Source organism: Phyllopteryx taeniolatus, chromosome 11, assembly GCF_024500385.1.
Source record: "Phyllopteryx taeniolatus isolate TA_2022b chromosome 11, UOR_Ptae_1.2, whole genome shotgun sequence".
NCBI lineage: Eukaryota > Metazoa > Chordata > Actinopteri > Syngnathiformes > Syngnathidae > Phyllopteryx > Phyllopteryx taeniolatus.
The window spans coordinates 708,131-732,762 of record NC_084512.1 but is presented as its reverse complement, the minus strand read 5'-3'; the positions used below and the strand labels follow the sequence as shown (position 1 = coordinate 732,762).

The following is a 24,632-nucleotide window of genomic DNA, read 5'->3' as shown; positions in this document are numbered from 1 at the left end:
CACCACGCGTGCTTCCTGTTTGAAGAATGTATTCTAGGTTGTCTGTCTGAAAAATCCCATGACACACAAGATAATGCAAGATAATTTGGGTTGGAAATGGCAAGGATGCCTTTTCAAGCTACTCTAGTTGGTCCAAAAGGCCTAGCAGATGAGACGGCTGGATTTCTCATTAATATTTGATATGTAAATAAAATCAAATGGATCGTTGTTCAGCTTAATTTGAGTATGGAAACCAGCTTTGCACTGATGGGTAGTACGATACAACCCCTGGCAAAAATTATGGCATCACCGCTGCTGGAGGATGATTATTTAAATGTTGAATTTTGGAGAAAAAAGGCAAATCATGGATGTTCCACAAAGCAATTTTTATTTAAAATAGCTCAATGGCTTTAAGAAACAAAACAAAAAATAAAGAAAATTGTTGTAGTCAGTCCGTAGTTCTTTCTTCACTCTTCCAGTCCTGCTTTAATCAGGTGGGTTAAAGCAGCCGCACCTGTTAGGGTCGGAGGCATACTGGGAGATGTACTGCCTGGATTGGCAGCCATTTTGTAGAGTGGAACTGGCTCCTGCAGGGGGAATGTAACATCCCTCGCCTACACACCCCAGGGTGATGCCACAATGTCTTTCTTGAAGGAAGGATTTTACGTGTTTTCCTCAATGTTAAGATACATTATCATCTCGCACTGCTAGTCAGTTTAAAATGCTTAAATTTTTTTGAAGAACTCTCCCCGCCACCCGACCCTCTTGCCTAGCCCCTGCATCATCCGCTAAAGTTTCGGTGTGTGTGCGAAGTAATTTAATTAAAATAATTTTATTACAGTAAGTAATAAAATTATTTCTGTCATGTTGTAATGTTGGTTTGACCTGACTGATTAGACTACGACCTGACAAGATATTTTTGAAACTCAATATACAGTACACAAGTATATACAGTAAATGAACAAGTCATTTAAATATACACATTGCTCCAACTTGTGATCGGTTATCGTTTTTTTTAAACTCTGTGATCGGTGATCGGCCCCAAAAATCCTGATCGTGTAAAGCCTACTAATTAGCAGATTCAATCTATGCATGTTTGTTTTAGAACTGAAAATCACGAGCTCATTCCATAATTTTGTCGTCAGAATTGAGCGATTCCGTATTTTTTTCCTCTACTTGCTCAAAAAACAATTGTCACTGACTACAGCAATTTTCTTTCTTGAATTTTTTTGTTAGTGTTTCTTAAACCTAGAGGGGTGGTATTTTGAATAAGAATTGTTTTGTGGAACATCTTGTCACGAATGATTTGCGACTGGACCCAAGAGTAGGCGGAGGCTGAAAGGTAGTGATGAACAGTTTATTGAGAACGGAAATGGGAATGGTCCTAGAAATGCGCTGGGAGGTTGTTGAGGCAGAGAATGCGTGGCAGGTAGTGATGAGCACTGGTGGCTGGGTTGGCGCCAAGGTGGCAGAAATCCACTTGGCGAGGGACACGGAAGAAACACTGAAGACAAGGAAAAACATGGAGGTCAGAATGATGACGAATAATTGCGTAGCTTACTTGGAGACTGGGGAGCTGTTGTACCGCTGGAGAAGCTGCACTACTCTGGCGAGGATTTCCAGGTTCAGGCAGGCTTAAATGCAGGTGGTAACGAGGGCTGATTGGTGACAGGTGCGCGGCCGAGGAAGGTGCTGGAAAGAGAGAAGGGATGGGAGAGAGAGAGAGCGAGAGGACGCAAACCCAAACCCACCCAGGCTCCGACACGACAATAGTACTGCAGGGCAGCTCAAGACACATCTGTGATTTGCCTTTTTTCTCAAAAATTAAACATTTAAATGATCATCCTCCAGGAGCTGTGATTCCATAATTTTTGCCAGGGGTTCTATATTTCTGCCGTCAAGCGTTAATAGCGACGTCGCTTTTTGATCATTTGATGTTGGCTCTGCCTATCATTGTGAAGCAGACTTAACCAAGCATTGGATTGTTTGCGCACTAATAGAAATGAGCTGGGTTTAGACCTTCATAGTTTTACCCTCCAGATGATATTTTGTCAAAATAGTAATCATTATAGCTGCTAGGATGAAGCCTCAAGTTTAGAAGAACTTGCACAGAAAACCTGAACCACAACAGAGATGGTGAGACAGCAAGCCCTCTCAGGACTATTACACAGGATATTACCTTGACCTCACAAATATTATTCTGAATGAATACCCAACAAAGCCCATAGACAGTCCAACATCTTGTAGACCGTCATATCTGAAGAGGGGAAGCTGGTACGGCCCCTAACAGGGTACTAACTATATTTCCTTTCATTTTTACTTTTGTATGTGCCGTGATAACTTTTGTTTTTTAAAGTTGTCATGGAAATCTATTACTGCAGTAACACACTCACTAATATAATGTCAGTCAGTCTGTAAGTTAATTGGGAAGAGTGGCATTCATTTGGGACAGCAGCGGTTTCTTTATATATTTTGGGGAGGTAGGGTTCAGTCTAGTAAAACTAATATATTCTGATTGGCAGATCCCGTGGGGATTTAGAAATGGGTAGGGTTGGATGAAAGTTTCAAGAGGGGGGTCGCTCTTTAGAGATCAATAATTAATAGTCACCCTAACCAGCATCAAGAGGCTCCCAGGGTCAGCTTGGAGGTTCAGGTCATCTGGAAATTTGGGTGAACATTAAAGACAAATGCACAGTAACAGAAAAATACAGGTATGCTTCATCCATTATTCCCACAGTGAAAAAAATATATGATTGATCATTAGTGAAATTGTCAACTGTCATTATATTCTAATTAATTCATCAATGGGTGAAAAAGACATGAATGCTTTATTACTAGATAACTTAGCTTGATTATTTGTTGAATTCCCATCTTGAACCCTCGGGAACCCCAAAAAAGGGAACAAGTCAGTCTTTAGATGTTACATTAGGTCTTACAGCATAGCCATTTTTTTTAAATAAATGAATAGCTATGACTTTTCAAAGCCGAAATTGCGTTAGCGTTAATTAGCAGTACAATGAATTATACATTGGTTTTGTCAGCATATTGATCTAGGTCTAACTTCAACCACAAATTTTTTCCTGGTGCCACATCTTACATTACTGACCACTGTGATTTCTGTGAGTGTAGTGTGCTTGTGTGTGTGTGTATGCATGGATGTCCATGCCATGTTATTGATGAGGCTGCACTAACGGAGGATCAATGCCTATTGATAGAAAATACTTGCCCCTAAAATGTTTCCCTTCTCCTAACCACAGTCCAATGCTGCTTATTTTTTGAGAAGGTGGTATTTTGAGATGGTTATCAGTATGTTACTAGCATTACGCAAAAACTGCTTAAAGGGGACCTCTAATGAAAAATTGACTTTTAAATTGCTTGTATACAAATACAGTCCCCTCCAAAAGTACTGGAACAACAAGGTCAATTCCTTTGTTTTTGTTGTATGCTGAGGACATTTGAGTTTCAGATCAAAAGATGAATATGAGACAAAAGTTCAGAATTCTCTCTGCACTTTGCAAAATCCAATCTGGCCCTCCGATTCTTTTTGCTGATGAGCGGTTTGCATCTTGTGGTATGGCCTGTATAGTTCTTCTCTCGAAGTCTTCAAACATTGGATTGTGATACCTTCACCCCTGCCCTGTGGAGGTTGGCAGTTCTTTTTCAGGACATTCCAAATTGTTGTATTGGCTATGCCCAATGTTTGTGCAACAGCTTTGATCGATTTTCCCTCTTCTCTCAGCTCTAAAATGGTTTGTTTTCCCCTATAGACAGCGGTCTGGTCTTCATGTTTGCTTAACAGCAAATGCAGTTTTCACAGGTGAAACCCAAAGCCAAAAACACGCACTATCTAATGTTTAAGCAATCAATCTAAAAGTCACCACCTGAGCAACTAGAAACACCCATCAGTCACATGTTAGGTGCTCTGTCCTGAGTTGTTTAACACATCTTGATTTAAATACCATGAAATAAAAGCTGGAATTCTGAACTTCTGTCTCATATTCATCTTTTGATCTGAAACCCAAATGTCTTCGGAATACAACAAAAACAAAGGAATTGACCAATACTTTTGGAGGGGACTGTAGTTGGGTCGTGTCACTTGTCAGCCAGTCAAGTGTGAAACCAAGTAAATGCTCGTGGAAGATGTGTCTGTAAGGAAGGTGGCCAAAACTTCTCCTGCCGGGTAGGCTGGTCAATAGCTGCTTTTCATGGTTGATTGAAGACTCTAAATTGCCCTAAGGTGTGAATGTGTACGTGAATGGTTGTTTGTTTCTATGTGCCCTGCGATTGGCTGGCGACCAGTTCAGGGTGTACCCTGCCTCTCGCTTGACGTTAGCTGGGATAGGCTCCAGCACACCCGCGACCCTTGTGACGATAAAGCGGCACAGAAAATGGATGGATGGAATATTGTATAATTAATAGGGCTGTTTTTTAAATAAAAATTTTCAGACGTTTGATTTTTAATTAATCACAGGTTCCAGATATACCATACATTATACCACATTTTGCTTTGAGATGGTATTTTAAACTTGTGCTTCAGTGAAAAGACAGTTCAGCGCTGCACTATATGCAAATTACCTTTGTTTCATCGAAAATCCCATCGAAGTGACTTTTGAAGCACAATTTGCCACCAAGCACACCAGTCAGTCTCTCCTCACTCATCTTTGCACTGGCGTAAGCATTGACCTGATCACTGACATTATAGGAACCTACAGCGCATTTCAGATATCGATCCATAGTTACAGTAAAGGAGTCTGTGTGATCAAAATAAATTGTGTGATTATTCAGAGTTAATACATGATTAATGCGATAATTTCTTTGTGATTAATCATCGTAGTGGTGCTTCGTTTGATTGGCCACTGATCATGATCGGCCGATTTCCATGGATAACGTGATCGGCACTCGTCTATCGATGCCTTTCACTGCCGATCACAAAAACCAATCACCCGCGGGTCGTATTTTGCAGCCTGCAGAGAATGTGTGCATTGTAGCACAAGGCTGGGCATTTAATCCAAATTTGAGCATGCTTTAAGCTGTTTATTGACATCCCAGTTGGAGCTTAGTGTTAAAATTAAACGCACAACAAAAATAATTACCCATCCATCCATGCATTTTCTTCCACTTATCCGAGGTCGGGTCGCGAGGGGAGTAGCTTTAGCAGGGACGCCCAAACTTCCCTCTCCCCAGCCACTTCATCCAGCTCTTCCGGCGGGGATCCTGAGGCGTTCCCAGGTTAGCCGAAAGACGTAGTCTCTCCAGCGTGTCCTGGGTCGTCCCCAGGGTCTCCTCCTGGTGGGACGTGCCCAGAACACCTCACCGGGGAGGCATCCAAATCAAATGCCCCAGCCACCTCATCTGGCTCCTTTCAATGTGGGGGAGCAGCGGCTCTACTCTGAGATCCTCCCAGATGACCGAGCTTCTCACCCCATCTCTAAGAGAGAGCCCGGACACCCTGCGGAGGAAACTCATTTCGGCCGCTTGTATCCGGGATCTTGTTCTTACGGTCACGACCCACAGCTCGTGACCATAGGTGAGTGTAGGAACGTAGATCGACCGGTAAATCGAGAGCTTCGCCTTTCGGCTTAGCTCCTTCTTTACCACAACGGACCGATACAAAGTCCACATCACTGCAGACGCTGCACCGATCCGCCTGTCGATCTCCCGTTCCATTCTTCCCTCACTCGTGAACAAGACCCCAAGATACTTGAACTCCTCCACTTGGGGCAGGATTTCATCCCCGACCTGGAGAGGGCACGCCACCCTTTTCCAACTGAGGACCATGGTGTCAGATTTGGAGGTGCTGATTATCATCCCAGCCGTTTCACACTCTGCTGCGAACTGCTCCAGTGAGACTTGGAGATCACAGCTTGATGAAGCCAACAGAACCACATCATCTACAAAAAGCAGAGATGCAATACTGAGGCCACCAAACCGGACCCCCTCTACGCCTCGGCTCCACCTAGAAATTCTGTCCATAAAAGTTATGAACAGAATCGGTGACAGAGGGCTCACCGGGAACGAGTCTGACTTACTGCCGGATATGCGGACCAAACTCTGACTCCGGTCGTACAGGGACCCCATACTCCCGAAGCACCCCCCACAGGACTCCCCGAGGGACACGGTCGGACGCCTTCTCCATGCCTGTAGACTGGTTGGGCGAACTCATGCACCCTCGAGGACCCTGCCGAGGATGTAGAGCTGGTCCACTGTTCCACGGCCAAGACAAAAACCACACTGCTCCTCCTGAATCTGAGATTCGACTTCCCGACGGAACCTCCTCTCAAGTACCCCTGAATAGACCTTACCATGGAGGCTGAGGAGTGTGATTCCCCTGTAGTTGGAACACAGACTGGGGTGGTGGTCCCCCTTCTTAAAAAGGGGGACCACCACCCCAGTCTGCCAATCTGCACTGTCCCAGATGTCCACGCGATGTTGCAGAGGCGTGTCAACAACAGCCCCACAACATCCAGAGCCTTTAGGAACTCCGGACAAATCTCATCCACCCATGGGGCCTCGCCACCAAGGAGCTTTTTAATCACCTCGGTGACCTCAACCCCAGAGATAGGAGAGCCCGCCTCAGAGAACCCAGACTCTGCTTCCTCATGGGAAGGTGTGTCGTTGGAATTGAGGAGGTCTTTGAAGTATTCTCCCCACCGACTCACAACGTCCCGAGTCGAGGTCAGCAGCGCCCCATCCAGCCGGTACACATCAGCTGTCTCAGGAGTTCCACAGGCCAAAAAGGCCCGATAGGACTCCTTCTTCAGCTTGACGGCATCCCTCACCGTTGGTGTCCACCAACGGATTCGGGGATGGCGCCACGACAGGCACCGACCACCTAACGGCCAAAGCTCTGGTCGACTGCCTCAGCAATGGAGGCGCGGAACATGGTCCACTCGGACTCGATGTCCCCCGCCACCCCCGGAACGTGCGCAAAGTTCTGTCGGAGGTGGGAGTTGAAACTCCTTCTGACAGGGGAGTCTGCAAGACGTTCCCAGCAGACCCTCACAATACGTTTGGGCCTGCCACGTCGGACCGGCATTTTCCCCCACCAACGGAGCCAACTCACTACCAGGTGGTGATCAGTTGACAGCTCCGCCCCTCTCTTCACCCGAGTGTCCAAGACATGTGGCCGCAAGTCCGATGACACGACCACAAAGTCGATCATCGAACTGCAACCTAGGGTGTCCTGGTGCCATGTGCATGTGTGGACACCCTTATGCTTGAACATGGTGTTCGTTATGGACAATCTGTGATGAGCACAGAAGTCCAATAACAGAACACCGCTCGGGTTCTGATCGGGGGGGGCCGTTCCTCCTAATCACGCCCTTCCAGGTCTCACATTGCCCACGTGAGCATTGAGGTCCCCAAGCAGAATGGTGGAATCCCCAGCGGGAGCGCTCTCCAGCACCTCCTCCAAGGACTCCAAAAAGGGTGGGTACTCTGAACTGCTGTTTGGTGCGTAGGCACAAACAACAGTCAGAACCCGTGCCCCCACCTGAAGGCGGAGGGAGGCTACCCTCTCGTCCACCGGGGTGAACCCCAATATACAGGCGCCGAGCCGGGGGGCAATAAGTATACCCACACCTGCTCAGTGCCTCTCATCGTGGGCAGCTCCAGAGTGGAGGAGAGTCCAACCCCTCTCAAGAGGACTGGTACCAGAGCCCAAGCTGTGTGTGGAGGCGAGTGCGACTACATCTAGTCGGAACTTCTCGACCTAACACCAGCTCGGGCTCCTTCGCTGCCAGAGAAGTGACATTCCACGTCCCTGTAGCCAGCTTCTGTAGCCGGGGATCGGATCGCCAAGGTCCCCGGCTTCGGCCACCCCCCAGCTCGCACTGCACCTGACCCCTATGGCCCCTCCCACAAGTGGTGAGCCCATGGGAAGGGGTTCGGGCTGTGCCCGGCTGAGCCCCATTAGTGAAGGCCCGGCCACCAGGCGCTCTCCTTCGAGCCCTAGGCCTGGCTCCAGAGGGGGGCCCGGGTGACCCGCGTCCGGACAAGGGAAACCTGAGTCCATATTTTGTCTTCGTCATAAGGGGTCTTTTAGCCGTGCTTTGTCTGGTCCCTCACCTAGGACCTGTTTGCCATGGGTGACGCTACCAGGGGCGTGAAGCCCCAGACAACTTAGCTCCATTGGGACACACAAACCCCCTCCACCACGATAAGGTGAGGGCTCAAGGAGGGGACCTTGGGAGTATTTTGACAAAAGCATGTCACAGACATGCTGCATCATAGGACTCTTTAATGGATTGCCACCAAGTCTTATATATCGGATAGGTGTGTTGCAATGACCAAGTAATAAAACATTACATTTGGGTTTAATACATATAAATTTTAGCAGAAATATGTACAACACATATATTACCGTAATTTTTCGTGTATAATGCACACCCATGTGTAATACGCACCCCCAAACTTGACCTCAAAATTCTGGAAAACCCTTCTACCTATGTATAATGCATTTTTACAGTGCATGATTTTGCTTCAACACATGATCAAAACAAATAAAATAGTATCTGTAGTTTGTTAGTTTTTTTCAAAGAATTATTCTGAAGTTAGGCACTTTATTTGAACATGTAATACTTTTTTTAAATTTACTTGCTCTTATTTGGAAATTCACAGCCCTACTTTTTATTGAGTAAATTAGAAAACACACAGTTGTGTTACCCAGGAAGAATTTGTCAGATGGTACAATTCTTTAAAGAAAACATGAAGGACCAGGCAAAACACATTTAATTTTATTTTATCCATCCATCAATTATCTGTACCACTTATCCTCACTAGGGTCGTGGGCGTGCTGGAGCCTATCCAAACTATCTTCGGGCGAGAGGCGGGGTACACCCAGAGCTAGTTGCTAGCCAATCGCAGGGCACATACAAACAAACAACCATTCACACTCACATTCACACCTACAGGCGATATATAGTCTTCAATCAACCTACCATGCATGTTTTTGGGATGTCGGAGGCAACCGGAGTACCCGGAGAAAACCCACGCAGCCACGGGGAGAACATGCAAACTCCACACAGGCGGGGCCGTGATTTGAACCCTAGTCCTCAGAAGTGCTAAGCAGTCGTCCACTGTGCCACTACTTTTATTTTAATGGGATTCAAATTAAACGGGCAAGCATTTCAGAAAAGCATTATCATTAAACAAAACAGAACCATAAAGAAATTAATGACGGTTGTTGTTCAGTCATCAGTCATATTTAAAAAAATAATAATAATAAATAAATAAAAAATATTTCACAAATTCTGCTAAGGTATGTAAACTTATGAGCACAACCATATTTCATATTGGAATGAAAGTGTAGGCTACACCTTTTTTCTAACCACTAGGTGGCGGTGGCATATTAGAATGAAAGTGTACACCTTTCTCATAACCTCGGTGGCGGTGGCATTTTGGAATGAAAGTCTACAGCTTTTTCATAACCACTAGATGGCGGCATACAATTATAAAATTATTTTTTTTCCATTTGTCCCTATACCTATGTATAATGTGCATTATTGACTTTTGACAATTTTTGGGGGAGAAAAATGTGCATTATACACGGGAAATTACGGTATGTCGTCCATCAATAAAATGCTCAACATACAATATAAAGGGAACACTATACTGTGGAACCTCAATAGAATGGACTAAAAGGGGCAACGGTCGTCCGATATAGCCAATTGTCTGTTGCATTAAAGCACTTTTTTAAGGCCATAGGCACCCATATTACTGTGCAGTACAAAAGTGTTTTGTAGGATTTGTTGGTGGCCTAAAACGCCCAGTACAGTACAATATTCATCGTAGGTGAGTTGCTTTCGTGAGCTGCGAGGAATTCATGTGCTTCCTTGTTCCAAATCCATTGCCAAAGGTGGCTTCACAAAAAAAATATTACTATACCAAAAATAGCATGTTCCAGACTCAAAAGAGTTGTGCTTAGTACTCCTCAGAGTTAACGCTGCAGCCATGCCGCTCTCGCTCTGCTCTATGTGCAATAGACAACAGATATAGCCGTCGTCACATGGCTGCCACGTCAATGCCCCACATTCAACTTGGCCGCCAGATAGGCACGGGAGGATGTAATATTATTGTTTAACTGTGACCCGGAAATACGTCAGTCCCATTCTCTGCCTGCATTGCGCCACAGCGCATGTAAACAACAGCGGCCAATTCTGGAACTAACAGATTTTGTCAATGGCAGTTGTGTCCAAAAAATTATTTTTGGACACATTGTTCAGTCTCGACGGACCTTTTTATCCTATGTCGGCTTCCGTTTTCTCAAGGTTCCACTTTACTCACATTATCTTCGCTGTTGAACTCCAAGTCTGTCACACATCTGGGATATCAATCTGTACACTTAGGAAGTGGTAATTACTGTATTGTGAATCAATTTCACCTGCTGTTGTACAAACAAGATAGACAATTAGCAAGCCAACCTAGTGGTAGCAAGAGGCAGTGTCTGTAACCCACAAAAGTTGCTCAGCTAGTGCAACTCCTCCAGGATGGCACATCTATGCGCTCCAGGGCTGACTGCTGCTCGGTACTGGGATTAGATCATCGGACCCATTGTCAGACCTTAATGTTGGTTGCAATGGGTCCAGGGCTCCTAGTGTGGCTGGAGCAGCATTTCTTGGATGATGAACACATTGATGCTGTTGACTGTCACACCTCTGCCCCAGATCTTCATCCATATTCTACAGATAGATTATACCTTTATTATCTTTGTTATGAATAAAGTACAGTAATGCACAGGAACGCCAGCAGATTATTATTATTATTTAATTTATTTTTACATCATTGTATCAATCTCTAACTGGCCATTCTTCCCAACAGTAAGAATGTAATGGAGTGGGAGGAACCTCATGACAGTGCCTTATACTGCATGCAAACAGATGGAAATCACATGATAGCCAGCGGCTCCTCCTACTATGGTGTTGTTCGACTCTGGGACAAAAGGCGGACTGAATGCTTACAGGTGTGTTTATGATTTTTATATTGTTGAACAATACAGAAATTCTCCCTAAATTGTAAATGAAGTGGTTTATTAGGTATTGGTGGAGATTTGATTGATTAGTAAATAGTGGTAAACACACATTTGTTGGCAAACTGACTGAAGAGGAGTTAATATGTTAAACATTTGTCCGACACTCCCTAAGCAGGTTGAAGAAAGTGCCTTGTCAAGACACCACACACATAATGGTAGTAGTTAGTGACAACACAAGAGGTGTCCAGACTCCACCAATACTGCAGATTGGTGGAATACAGTTGATTCTGAAGTGCCAGATTTTTGTGGTGTAAACTTTTTCCACCTTCACTGTAAACTGTACCTTGTGCAACTGTATAGTATAACCTATAAAATGACAATAATTATCCCCATATAAAGTTCACGTTATCGAAGAGCAGGCACGGTCACAGATAGACCCCTATTGGTGCTCCAGCACCTGGCCTTTTGTCCGGGACAGTAAAAGTGCCTTTTTTATTATTATTTTTATTATTATTTTTTTTTTTTTAAATAAACCTGTCCTGTTCAGCTGAATGGACTTGCAGAATGGTGGATCTGTATGCCTTTGTGAAGGAACAGTTTTGCTGTGCAACAGGGGAGTTTGAAATACTCCCTCTGGTTATTTAAACATTTTTTCTTAATCTGATGTTTATTGAAAAAGCAGCCGGACAGAAAAGGGTTTTAGGGGACACACTGGACAAGGGGAATAGGGGTGAGAACCACAGCAGAAGAATAGTGAGACAGTCTAGATATTTGAACACAAGTAACATTAGAACAGTCAAATCATGTTATTATTTGTGGATGGGGGGGGGGGGGGGGCACCCAGTGAGGACATGCAATAACTAACCAAGAGAACAAAATGAGAGAGGACAGAAAAGGGCACGACAGGATGTGGAAACATGAGGAAGGCAGTGCTACTGACGAGTGGTGCGGTGGGATTCTTTTTTAGTGTCTAAACACCTGTAATAACCTGTGAGTTGATATGTTAGTATAACCTGGGTTGTTATTTGTGTTCCCAGCACAAGCAATTAAAGCCGATAGCGTGTCTATTGAACTTATTAGTGAATGAAGACCATATCACATGCATGTTAGTTAACTGGTGTATGGAGTTGCTGAGCCGGCACATTGAGGAAGAGTGGGCCTGGCCCCCTCCACGCACACGGGGGGGCCAAGCCAGTGAGCCTGTTCAACAGGGAATCCAACCAGGGGGACACCACCGACCCCCTCGGACCCAAGGAGGTCCCGAGCCCGACCGAAGCGCCGCGACCAGTCCCAAAGGGAGGAGCACGGGCACCGGACCACCGCACCCCCGCCACCAACCCAAAGCGACCCCCACCGCGCACCACACCCAGAGAGCATGGGGGACCCAGCCACCAACAGGGCCTAACGCAGAAGCCAGCCGCCAAGCAAAAACAGTCATAGCCCGCCAAAGCGAGCCCATATTAAGCACCTGTCATTAGCGAGGGCACCAAGAGAGGGGAGAGGAAGGCGGGGCCCAAAGGGGGGGAGGGGGCGGACACCCATATCTCTGTGGCCCGACAACTTGGGGGAGTCCCCAGGAGTCAAGCCAAGTGCAATGTGAAAACCCACCACCCACTCTATTACTATGGTTGCCAGGTCCCCGACTGGAAACCATTATCCCTGTACCGTGTGTGATGGGGTGTAGTGCGTTTAAATTGGAGAGACTGTTGGGGGTGAGGTGAGATGGTCACAGAGCAATAATGACCCGTAAGCATCAACCACACCCAGGCCAATGAGATCACCAAGGTATGTGCGAATGTATGTGGTTCATTAAAAATCCGCAGGGGAAACGCATGGCAGGCCAAAGAGCAGGCCGGAGTGCCGGGACACCTGGACGAGTGTCCTCCCCAGCCCGACCATGCCCTCCCCCCACAGACGTAAAGCGGGGAATTAATGCCCATAGTTGTCACCAAATTTAAATGTCTGTTTGATATTTTATTTTATTCCCAGTATATATCATGATACCAATGTCACTAATGACTGTTTTCCCACAAGTCTGCTGGGTAAATCTGTTTGTCAACCGAGTATGGTTGTGTTTATCGCAGAACAAACCCAGAAATGTTACACTAACTGGCATTAAGTGTTATTATCCACCAAATAAGGTGAAACACTCACTGCATAGATTAACCAGGGTGTGTGAGACAATGCAAAAGCTGGGAATTAATTTCTTATTCCACTGGTATTAAAACCACAGAAAATTCTAGGATGAAATTCAATACTAGAGGCATGGTCTGTCTTCCCGCACTTTGTCTCTGGGACGGCCTCTCCTTGGTACAAAACGCCAGAGCCTTCGCTTTTTTCCTTCTGCTTTTTTCCGAAGACGCTGACGCACAGCCAGGAAGCCCCACATCTCACCACGAGGTGGTGGAGACGCACTGACACGGGGCAGGCCCGGCCGAACCTTCCCTGCCGCGCCGAGGGTCGCGGACCGCAGAATCACTCTGCCCGCTCCCAAAACCACACTTTTGTGTGTGGGTGCAGCACCACTAAGAAGGAACCAGCTCTCTCTGAACATGTGCTGAACTACGCCACCCAAGCGCTCCGGCCACCCGACACTTGAATTCTTTCTTTTTCCCTTTGTTTTCCTCCTTTTTCTTCAAACCACCCTTTCGGCCCCCCGGCCCATCCATCGGGAGGATCGACCAGCATGCCTAAATTCTGCCATCTTAAATGAGCTCGGGCCCAGAGAAGCCGGCGGAGTTTCTGGGTGTTGTTGACAAATGGCTTTTACGTTGTACAGTAGAGTTTCAAGATGCACTTACGGATGTAGCGCCGAACTGTATTTACTGACATTGGTTTTCTGAAGTGTTCCTGAGCCCATGTGGTGATATCCTTTACACATTGATGTCGGTTTTTGATGCAGTGCCGGCTGAGGGATCGAAGGTCACGGGCATTCAATGATGGTTTTCGGCATTGCCGCTTACTTGCAGTGATTTCTCCAGATTCTCTGAACATTTTGATAATATTATGGACCGTAGATGATGAAATCCCTAAATTCCTTGCAATTGTACGTTGAGGAACATTGTCCTTAAACTGTTCGACTATTTTCTCACGCACTTGTTCACAAAGAGGTGAACCTCGCCCCAGCTTTGCTTGTGAATGACTGAGCAATTCAGGGAAGCTCCTTTCATACCCAATCATGGCACCCACCTGTTCCCAATTAGCCTGTTCACCTGTGGGATGTTCCAAACAGGTGTTTGATGAGCATTCCTCAACTTTCTCAGTCTTTTTTGCCACCTGTCCCAGCTTTTTTGGAACGTGTTGCAGTAATGAAATTCTAAGTTAATGATTATTTGCTAAAAAAAATAAAGTTTATCAGTTTGAACATTACATTTCTTGTCTTTGTAGTGTATTCAATTAAATACAGGTTGAACATGATTTGCAAATCATTGTATTCTGTATTTATGTTTAACACAACGTCCCAACTTCATTGGAATTGGGGTTGTATATGCTACAATCGCGACATGCAAATTTGAATTCTTACAGTAAAAAAGATGTTCATCTTTGTCATTAGTGTGTGTTTATGTTACTAGTAATTTGCTGAATGCATGTGTTATTTAACATTTAAGCTTATTTCACATTTATGGTTGATTTGTGCCACTATGTCATTTTAAAACCATGAGTGTAGGGTGTGTGTAATAAAGTGACCTCCCAGTCAATTCATTGGATAGTCAGCAAAACTCTACAGGGCATTTCTTGTTAATAGTAAAGGATTCTTTACACTGAAGTGTACACACCTGCGCGCTGGCTGTCAGTGATCAACATGTGACGTTATGCATGAGACGTCCATCCATCCATCCATTTTCTACCGCTTATCCGAGGTCGGGTCGCGGGGCAGTAGCTTTAGCAGGCACGCCCAAGACTTCCCTCTCCCCAGCCACTTCATCCAGCTCTTCTGGGGGGATCCCGAGGTGTTCCCAGGCCAGCCGAAGGATGTAGTCTCTTCAGCGTGTCCTGGGTCGTCCCCGGGTCTGGGATGTGCCCGGAACACCTCACCAGGGAGGCGTCCGGGAGGCATCCAAATCAGATGCCCCAGCCATCCTCTCGATGTGAAGGAGCAGCGGCTCTCCTCTGAGATCCTTAGCTCCTTCTTTACCACAACGGATCGATACAATGCTCCTCGGTGGCAAGGCCCCGGGGGTGGATGAGATTCGCCCGGAGTTCCTCAAGGCTCTGGATGTTGTAGGGCTGTCCTGGTTAACACGCTTCTGCAAAATCGCGTGGACATCGGGGACAGTGCATCTGGATTGGCAGACTGGGATGGTGGTCCCCCTTTTTAAGAAGGGGGACCGGAGGGTGTGTTCCAACTACAGGGGGATCACACTCCTCAGCCTCCCTGGTAAGGTCTATTCAGGGGTGCTGGAGAGGAGGGTCCATCGGGAAGTTGAATCTCAGATTCAGGAGGAGCAGTGTGGTTTTCGTCCTGGCCGTGCAACAGCGGACTGAGCTCAGTGTGAAGCGGCTGCGATGAGAATCAGCACCTCCAAATCGGAGACGATGGTCCTCAGTCGGAAAAGGGTGGCGTGCCCTCTCCAGGTCAGGGATGAGATCCTGCCCCAAGTGGAGGAGTTCAAGTATCTTGGGGTCTTGTTAACGAGTGAGGGAAGAATGGAACAGGAGATCAACAGCCGGATCGGTGCTGCGTCTGCAGCGATGCAGACTTTGTATCGATCCGTTGTGGTAAAGAAGGTGCTAAGCCGAAAGGCGAAGCTCTCGATTTACCGGTCGATCTACGTTCCTACCCTCACCTATGGTCACGAGCTGCGGGATCCCGGATACAAGCGGCCGAAATTAGTTTCCTCCGCAGGGTGTCCGGGCTCTCCCTTAGAGATAGGGTGAGAAGCTCGGTCATCCGGGAGGATTTCAGAGTAGAGCCGCTGGTGCTCCACATCGAGAGGAGCCAGATGAGGTGGCTGGTGCATTTAATTCGGACGCCTCTCTGGTGAGGTGTTCCGGGCCCGTCCCACCGGGAGGAAACCCTACACATTGTGCAGAGTGTGTGGTGTGGAGGCCCCCTTGAGGAAAGCACTGGAGTTAAAAAGAAGAGATGATACAACAATACAAAATAAATAAATAAAAAGCCAAACGAAAAAGGTGAATCTTAAACCTCCTCTGAAAAACATCAACTGTCCCTGCAGTCCTGAAGTGCTCGGGCAGGTTGTTTCATAACTCAGGGCATAGATGTCAGATTTCAGAGTAGAGCCGCTGCTGCTCCACATCGAGAGGAGCCAGATGAGGTGGCTGGTGCATTTAATTCGGACGCCTCCCTGGTGAGGTGTTCCGGCCCCGTCCCACCGAGAGGAGACCCCAGGGACGACACAGGACACGCTGGAGAGACTACATCCTTCGGCTGGCCTGGGAATGCCTCGGGATCCCCCAGGAAGAGCTGGATGAAGTGGCTGGGGAGAGGGAAGTCTTGGCGTCCCTGCTCAAGCTACTGCCCCCGTGACCCGACCTCAGATAAGCAGTAGAAAATGGATGGATGGATGGATGGATGTCTTAAAAATTCTACACTCAACAATACATAATGACATGATAAAAGTTTTTACGTATTAAAAAAAGAAAAAAAAGACATGTACATAAGTATTCACAGCCTTTGCTCAATACTTTTGTTTATGCACCTTTGGCAGTAATTACAGTCTCAAGTCCTCGAAAATACACTATATTGCCAAAAGTATTCCCTCACCTGCCTTGACTCACACATGATCTGAACTAACATCCCCTTCTTAATCAATCAGGTTTAATATGACATCAGTCCACCTTTTACAGCTTGAACAACCATCAGGAGAGTGTGTGGAAATTTTGACCATTCTTCCAAAAGCACATTTGGGAGGTCACACAATGATGTTGGACAAGAAGGCCAAGCTCTCAGTCTGTACTTTAACTCATCCCAAAGTTGTTCTATCAGGTTGGTGTCAGTACTCTGTGCAAGCCAGTCAAGTTCATCCACACCAAACTCTCTCATCCATGTCTTTATGGAACTTGCTTTGTGCATTGGTCCACAGACAAGTTGGAACCGAAAGGGGCCATTCCCAAACTCTTCCCACAAAGTTGGGAGAAATGATTTGTCCAAAAGCTCTTGGTATGCTGAATCCTTCAGAGTTCCTTTCACTGGAACTAAGGAGCCAATATTTTGGACAATTCCATGCTCCCAAATTTGTGGGAACAGTTCTTCCATTTCTAACTTGGCTAAAGACATGGTTGAGAGAATTTGGTGTGGATGAACTTGACTGGCCTGCACAGAGTCCTGACCTCAACCCGATAGGACACCTTGTCGTCCAACATCAGTGTGTGACCTCACAAATGTGCAAGAATTCCTGTAAACACACTCCTAAACCTTGTGGACAACCTTCCCAGAAGAGTTGAAGCTGTTATAGCTGCAAAGGGTGAACCAACGTCATATTGAACCCTATGGATTATTGGGAATGGGATGTCACTTAAGTTCATATGTGAGACAAGGCAGGTGAGCGAGTACTTTTGGCAACATAGTGTATGATGCCACAAACATGATGTCTGGCACTTCATGCTAAAGAGTTCAATCTTTGTCTCATCAGAAAGGGAAATTTTGTCTTTCATGGTCTGAGAGTCCTTCATATTATGCTCAACTCGGTCTGCTCGAATCCAGTTCGACCAAATGAAGCGGAGGTATGTCAAATCAGTGTTTCGACACTTGGTTCAGACATGCCGAAAATCATGTGACCATTGCAAAAGCCCAGGCTCCTAACCTAGCAGTAGTGCACTCCGCCTTCAACCTGTGAGGACGTTGGTGGTGTGTGTTCAAGTCAAGGTTATCATAGTAAACGAAAACTAACAAAATAACTAAAACTATCATTGAAAAAGCATTTTAGTTAACGAAATAAAGTAAAAATGAAAATATAAAAAATAATGATAACTAACTGAAACTAGATTTTACATTTAGAAAACTAAAACTAACTATAATTATAGCATAAATGTCCTTAGTATTCGTCTTTGTCAATTTCATATGTGAGCTTTCTGGGTTGATTTTAAAATGTATTTATTTTGGTACGGCTGTACGGAACACGGAAGGTTGAACAGCCGTTTGGGAATTGTAGTTCTTTTACTGTGTGTCGCCTAGAAACTACATCTTTTGGCAGCGGCCAATAAAAAGGCGCTTCCCCATGCCGTCGCTTTAAGGCGCTTCTCACCGCTGGCCAGCTATCTATCTACAGTGGGTACGGAAAGTATTCAGACCCCCTTAAATTTTTTACTCTTTGTTATATTGCAGCCATTTGCTAAAGTCATTTAAGTTCATTCTTTTTTTTCCTCATTAATGTACACACAGCACCCCATATTGACAGAAAAAAACGGAATTGTTGAAATATTTGCAGATTTATTCAAAAAGAAAAATTGAAATATCACACAGCCATAAGTATTCAAACCCTTTGCTGTGACACTCATATTTAACTCGGGTGTAGTCCATTTCTTCTGATCATCCTTGAGATGATTTTACACCTTCATTGGAGTCCAGCTGTGTTTCATTATACTGATTGGAGTTGATTAGGAAAGCCACACACCTGTCTATATAAGACCTTACAGCTCACAGTGCATGTCAGAGCAAATGAGAATCATGAGGTCAAAGGAACTGCCTGAGGAGCTCAGAGACAGAATTGTGGCAAGGCACAGATCTGGCCAAGGTAACAAAAAAATTTATGCTGCACTTAAGGTTCCTAAGAGCACAGTCACCTCCATAATCCTTAAATGGAAGACGTTTGGGATGACCAAAATCCTTCCTCGAGCTGGCCGTCTGGCCAAACTGAGCAATCAGATGAGAAGAGCCATGGTGAGAGCGGTAAAGAAAACCCCAAAGATCACTGTGGCTGAGCTCCAGAGATGCAGTCGGGAGATAGGAGAAAGTTCTAGAAAGTCAACCATCACTGCAGCCCTCCACCAGTCAGGGCTTTATGGCAGAGTGGCCCGACGGAAGCCTCTCCTCAGTGGAAGACAGATGAAAGCCCGCATGGAGTTTGCAAATAAATAAATAAATAAATAACACCTAAAGGACTCCAAGATGGTGAGAAATAAGATTCTCGTCTGGTGAGACCAAGATAGAACTTTTTGGCCTTAATTCTAAGCGGTATGTGTGGAGAAAACCAGGCACTGCTCATCACTTGTTCAATACAGTCCCAACAGTGAAGCATGGTTTCTTTATAAATAAAAAATTATACTATAAGTGCAAAATAACAAAGTTCAATTCAGTTATTTTTTTAGCGTCAGTATATAGCGAGAACAGCATTTGCTTTCTCCACATGTGTAGCAATACACTTGAACATCTTGATGCAACTGGGGTTTAGTTTTATTGACAGTCGCTGTTCTTGCTGTGCACGTCTTGGCCTCTGAGGGGCAGTGTGATACATGCAATGAGATACACACTTGTGTAACATAGAAAGTAGAAGTCACGATTGAATATTGTAATTATAACTAGTTTTTCACAGCGTTTGAAGAATTTACTGTATGCCAAAGAGCATTGTTATATTGCCTGTTTGTACAGTATTTGTTTATGTACCAGTATTCATTATTTTTAGAGATATACTGTAAGTTCGATGCTAATTTGTGTTAGCTCGTCAGTGGTGTTTTTCATTCATTGTGTGTTAGCTTTGAGCTAGCTATTTTTGTGAACAAAAACGAATAAAGAAACGAAGGCTGTGATGTATGTTAACATTCAAAAGGTGTAATTCTTTTGTGATATGAGTTAGTTTTACACTGAACCTCAATACTTCAATGTCAATAAACAACAAAATCTGAGATTTTAGTTCCAGTCAGATCCGATCCAATACACCGATGTCCGATCTCAAAGATCGGATCGGGACACCCCTAATTATAACCCTAGTTCAAACCCATGAGTTGTTGGACTGCGTGGGACCGTCACCGTTCCACATAGTTACATACATAAAATACAAACTTTATTGGTATCGCACCTTTCATAGATAAAAATGCAACACAAAGTGTTTCACAAAAATAAAATAAAATAAAAAAACAGCAATACAACCCACACACACATACTATATAAACAGACAAATGCATACATACTAATTGTGAGTAGTTACATGGCTCGGCACTGAGGAAGCAGGTGCGTAAAGGCCAGCTCAGGGGAGGATCCACACTAAGAGGACCCACAACCCACGACTGCTGGAAGTACTGCCCCAGAGGCCACCCCAACCACAACAGACCGGGGTTGACCCTACACAGAGTGTGTGGTGTGGAGGCCCCCTTGAGGAAAGCACTGGAGTTAAAAAGAAGAGATGATACAACAAAACTAAATAAATCAATAAAAAGCCAAACGAAAAAGGTGAATCTTTAGCCTCCTCTGAAAAACATCAACTGTCTCTGTCTTAGCTCCTTCTTTACCACAACAGACCGATACAAAGTCCTCATCACTGCAGACGCTGCACCGATCCGCCTGTCGATCTCCCGTTGCATTCGTCCCTCACTCGTGAACAAGACCCCAAGATACTTAAACTCCTCCACTTGGGGCAGGATCTTATCCCCGACCTGGAGAGGGGACACCAACCTTTTCCGACTGAGAACCATGGTCTCAGATTTGGAGGTGCTGATTCTCATGCCAGCCGCTTCACACTCGGCTGCAAACCGCTCCAATGAGAGTTGGAGATCACGGCTTGATAAAGCGAACAGAACCACATCATCTGCAAAAAGCAGCAATGCAATTCTGAGGCCACCAAACCAGAGCCCCTCTGCGCCTTGAAATTCTGTCCATAAAAGTTAGGAACAGAATTGGTGACAAAGGGCAGCCTTGGCGGAGTCCAACCGGTCGTACAGGGACCGAACAGCCCGTATCAGGGGGTTTGGTACCCCATACTCCCGAAGCACCCCCTACAGGACTCCCCGAGGGACACTGTCGAATGCCTTCTCCAAGTCCACAAAACACATGTAGACTGGTTGTGCGAACTCACACGCACCCTCAAGGACCCTGCCGAGGGTGTAGAGCTCGTCCACTGTTCCACGGCCAGGACGAAAACCACACTGCTCCTCCTGAATCTGAGATTCGACTTCTCGACGGACCCTCCTCTCCAGCACCCCTGAATAGAACTTACCAGGGAGGCTGAGGAGTGTGATCCCCCTGTAGTTGGAACACAGACTGAGAACACAGACTGGGGTGGTGGTCCCCCTTCTTAAAAAGGGGGACCACCACCCCAGTCTGCCAATCCGGAGGCACTGTCCCTGATGTCCATGCGATGTTGCAGAGGTGTGTCAACCAGGACAGCTCCACAACATCCAGAGCCTTTAGGAACTCCGGGCGAATCTCATCCACCCCCGGGGCCTTGCCACCGAGGAGCTTTTTAACCACCTCGGTGACCTCAACCCCAGAGATAGGAGAGCCCGCCTCAGATAACCCAGACTCTGCTTCCTCATGGGAAGGCGTGTCGGTGGAGTTGAGGAAGTCTTCGAAGTATTCTCCCCACCGACTCACAATGTCCCGAGTCGAGGTCAGCAGCGCCTCATCCCCACTACACACAGTGTTGGTGGTTCACTGCTTCCCCTCCTGAGACGCCGGATGGTGGACCAGAATTTCCGAAAAGAAAGCCGTCCAAAAGTCTTTTTCCATGGCCTCACCGAACTCCTCCCATGCCCGAGTTTTTGCTTCAGCGACCACCAAAGTTGCATTCCGCTTAGTGGACCTGTTTGCCATGGGTGACCCTCCCAGGGGCATAAAGCCCCAGACAACTTAGTGGACACTAACGGGTTCGGGTTCGACAGGCACCGACGACCTTACGGTCACAGCTCCGGTTGGCCGCCTCGGCAATAGAGGCGCAGAATATGGTCCACTCGTACTCAATGTCCCCCGCCTCTCCCGAGACATGGGTGAAGTTCTGCCGGAGGTGGCAGTTGAAACTCCTTCTGACATGGAATTCTGCCAGACGTTCCCAGCATTCCCTCACAATACATTTGGGCCTGCCAGGTCGGACCGGCATCTTCCCCCACCATCGGAGCCAACTCACTACCAGGTGGTGATCAGCTCCGCCCCTCTCTTCACCCGAGTGTCCAAGAAATGCGGCCGCAAGTCCGATGAGATGACCACAAAGTCGATCATCGAACTGCGACCTAGGGTGTTCTGGTGTTAAGTGCACGTGTGGACACCCTTATGCTTGAACATGGTGTTCGTTATGGACAATCTGTGATGAGCACAGAAGTCCAATAACAGAACACCGCTCGGGTTCTGATCGGGGGGGCCGTTCCTCCTTATCACGCCCTTCCAGGTCTCACATTGCCCACGTGAGCATTGAGGTCCCCAAGCAGAACGATGGAGTCCCCAGCGGGAGCACTCTCCAGCACCCCTTCCAAGGACTCCAGAAAGGGTGGGTACTCTGAACTGCTGTTTGGTGCATAGGCACGAACAACAGTCAGGACCCGTCCCCCCCACCCGAAGGCGGAGGGAGGCTACCCTCTCGTCCACCGGGTTGTATCCCAATGTACAGGCGCCGAGTTGGGGGGCAATAAGTATGCCCAAACCTGCTCGGCGCCTCTAACCATGGACAACTCCAGAGTGGAAGAGAGTCCAATCCCTCTTGAGAGGATTGGTAAATTCTCGACCTCACACACCAGCTCGGGCTCCTTCCCTAACAGAGAGGTGACATACCACATACCTAGAGCCAGCTTCTGTATCCGGGGATCGGATCGCCAAGGTCTCTGTCTTCGGCCACCGCCCAGCTCACACTGCGTCCGACCCCTATGGCCCCTCCCACAGGGGGTTAGCCCATGGGAAGGGGGACCCAAATTACCCTTTCGGGCTGTGCCCGGCCGGCCCCCATGGATGTAGGCGCTCGCCTTCGAGCCCCACCTCCAGGCCTGGCTCCAGAGGGGGGTCCCGGTGACCCGCGTCCGGGCAAGGGAAAACGTCTTCCTGAATTCTTTGTCATCATAGGGGGTTTTGGAGCTGTGCTTTGTCTGGTCCCTCACCTCGGACCTGTTTGCCATGGGTGACCCTCCCAGGGGCATAAAGCCCCAGACAACTTAGCTGCTCGGATTATTGGGACACACAAACCCCTCCACCACGATAAGGTGAAAGCTCAAGGAAGGGAATGTTGAGATATTACAAGCCTTTTTTAAAAACAATAGTTGAACAAGGCAGCACATAGCCGACTGGTTAGCGCATCTACCTTACAGTTCTAAGGACCCGGGTTCAAATCCGGCCTCACCTGTGTGGAGTTTGCATGTTCTCTCCGTGCCTGCATGGGTTTTCTCCTGGTACTGCGGTTTCCTCCCACATCCCAAAAACTTGAATGGACGGTTAATTGAAAACTAATTGTTTTTTGTTTATATGTGCCCTGCGATCAGATGGCGACCAGTTCAGAGTTTACTCTGCCTCTCGCTCACAGCCAGCTGGGATAGGCTCCAGCATACCCGCGACCGTAGTGAGGATAAGCGATCTGGAAAATGGATGGATGGATGGATAGTTGAACAAACTACTTTATTCACCAATGTCTTGTGTATAGTGTATGCCCACTATTCACAGGAGAACGGGACTGGGCCTGAGAGTGAATTGCGAAGATCCGTGAATAATCAATACTCATTGTAATTGCCATAGCGGGAAAAAAAAAATCTAAATTTTCGCCCTGAAAAAAACCCACAATTAAGCAGGTAATTGGGTAAAAATAAAAAATGGCAAAAACCAGGGAATTTGGGAAAAAAAATACAGCAAATATATGCAGGCGTTTCCAAAAATAACCGGGGATTGTTTCCCCCAAAAAACTCGGTGAATCCGTGAATGCCAAGGCGCGAATATGAGGGTGATATAATATATGCTGGACACGTATGTAAAAATATGATGAGGCATTAGTACATCCATATGGTTTCACAGTGATAACAACCCTCCGAGGGAAACCATGACTACAATTTGGCCTGCGACAAGATTGAGTTTAACACCCCTGAGTTAGGGCCATAATGGCTGAAAGCAGCCTCCCATGGGGTTTTGTTCTAGCTGTTGGAATGATTAAAAGGCCGGTGCCAGAAGACCTCAGGATACGCGAGTAAAAGGTTGGATAAATAAGATGGCCCAAGACCAATAAGACATTTTAAATCTAATGAAAGAGCCTTATCCAGTCCAATCCATCCATCCATCCATCCATTTTCTGAGCCGCTTCTCCTCACTAGGGTCGCGGGCGTGCTGGAGCCTATCTCAGCTGTCATCGGGCAGGAGGCGGGGTACACCCTGAACTGGTTGCCAGCCAATCGCAGGGCACATACAAACAAACAACCATTCACACTCAGGGTCACACCTACGGGCAATTTAGAGTCACCAATTAATGCATGTTTTTGGGATGTGGGAGGAAACCGGAGTGCCCGGAGAAAACCCACGCAGGCACGGGGAGAACATGCAAACTCCACACAATCAGGGCCGGGGATTGAACCCGGGTCCACAGAACTGTGAGGCTGACGCTCTAACCAGTCGTCCACCGCACCGTGCCCCCCAGTCCAATCCAAAGCATCCATAGTGCACCAAACTGCTGTACAAAGCAATACACATACTAGAGAGAGAGAGGTTTGAATAAAATAAAATATAATAAAATACAAAAATGGGTAAGAAAATAAAATGACACAAATATCAGTCATAAAAAAATCTAATTCAGTCAGACACACAGAGAGTCAAAGAGTCAACATCTCACTGGGT

General features: G+C 46.5%; 1 protein-coding gene across 5 annotated transcripts in view; it reads left to right on the top strand.

Annotated features, from left to right (window-relative positions):
• The window catches only part of fbxw4 (F-box and WD repeat domain containing 4), a 157,296-nt gene that overhangs the window by 98,428 nt on the left and 34,236 nt on the right, over positions 1–24,632 (top strand). For all 5 annotated transcript variants that reach the window (XM_061790637.1, XM_061790635.1, XM_061790634.1 and 2 more), the window contains one exon: positions 10,798–10,939. In XM_061790637.1, the coding sequence (XP_061646621.1) occupies positions 10,798–10,939 (142 nt within the window). The remainder of the gene's footprint in view (positions 1–10,797; positions 10,940–24,632) is intronic.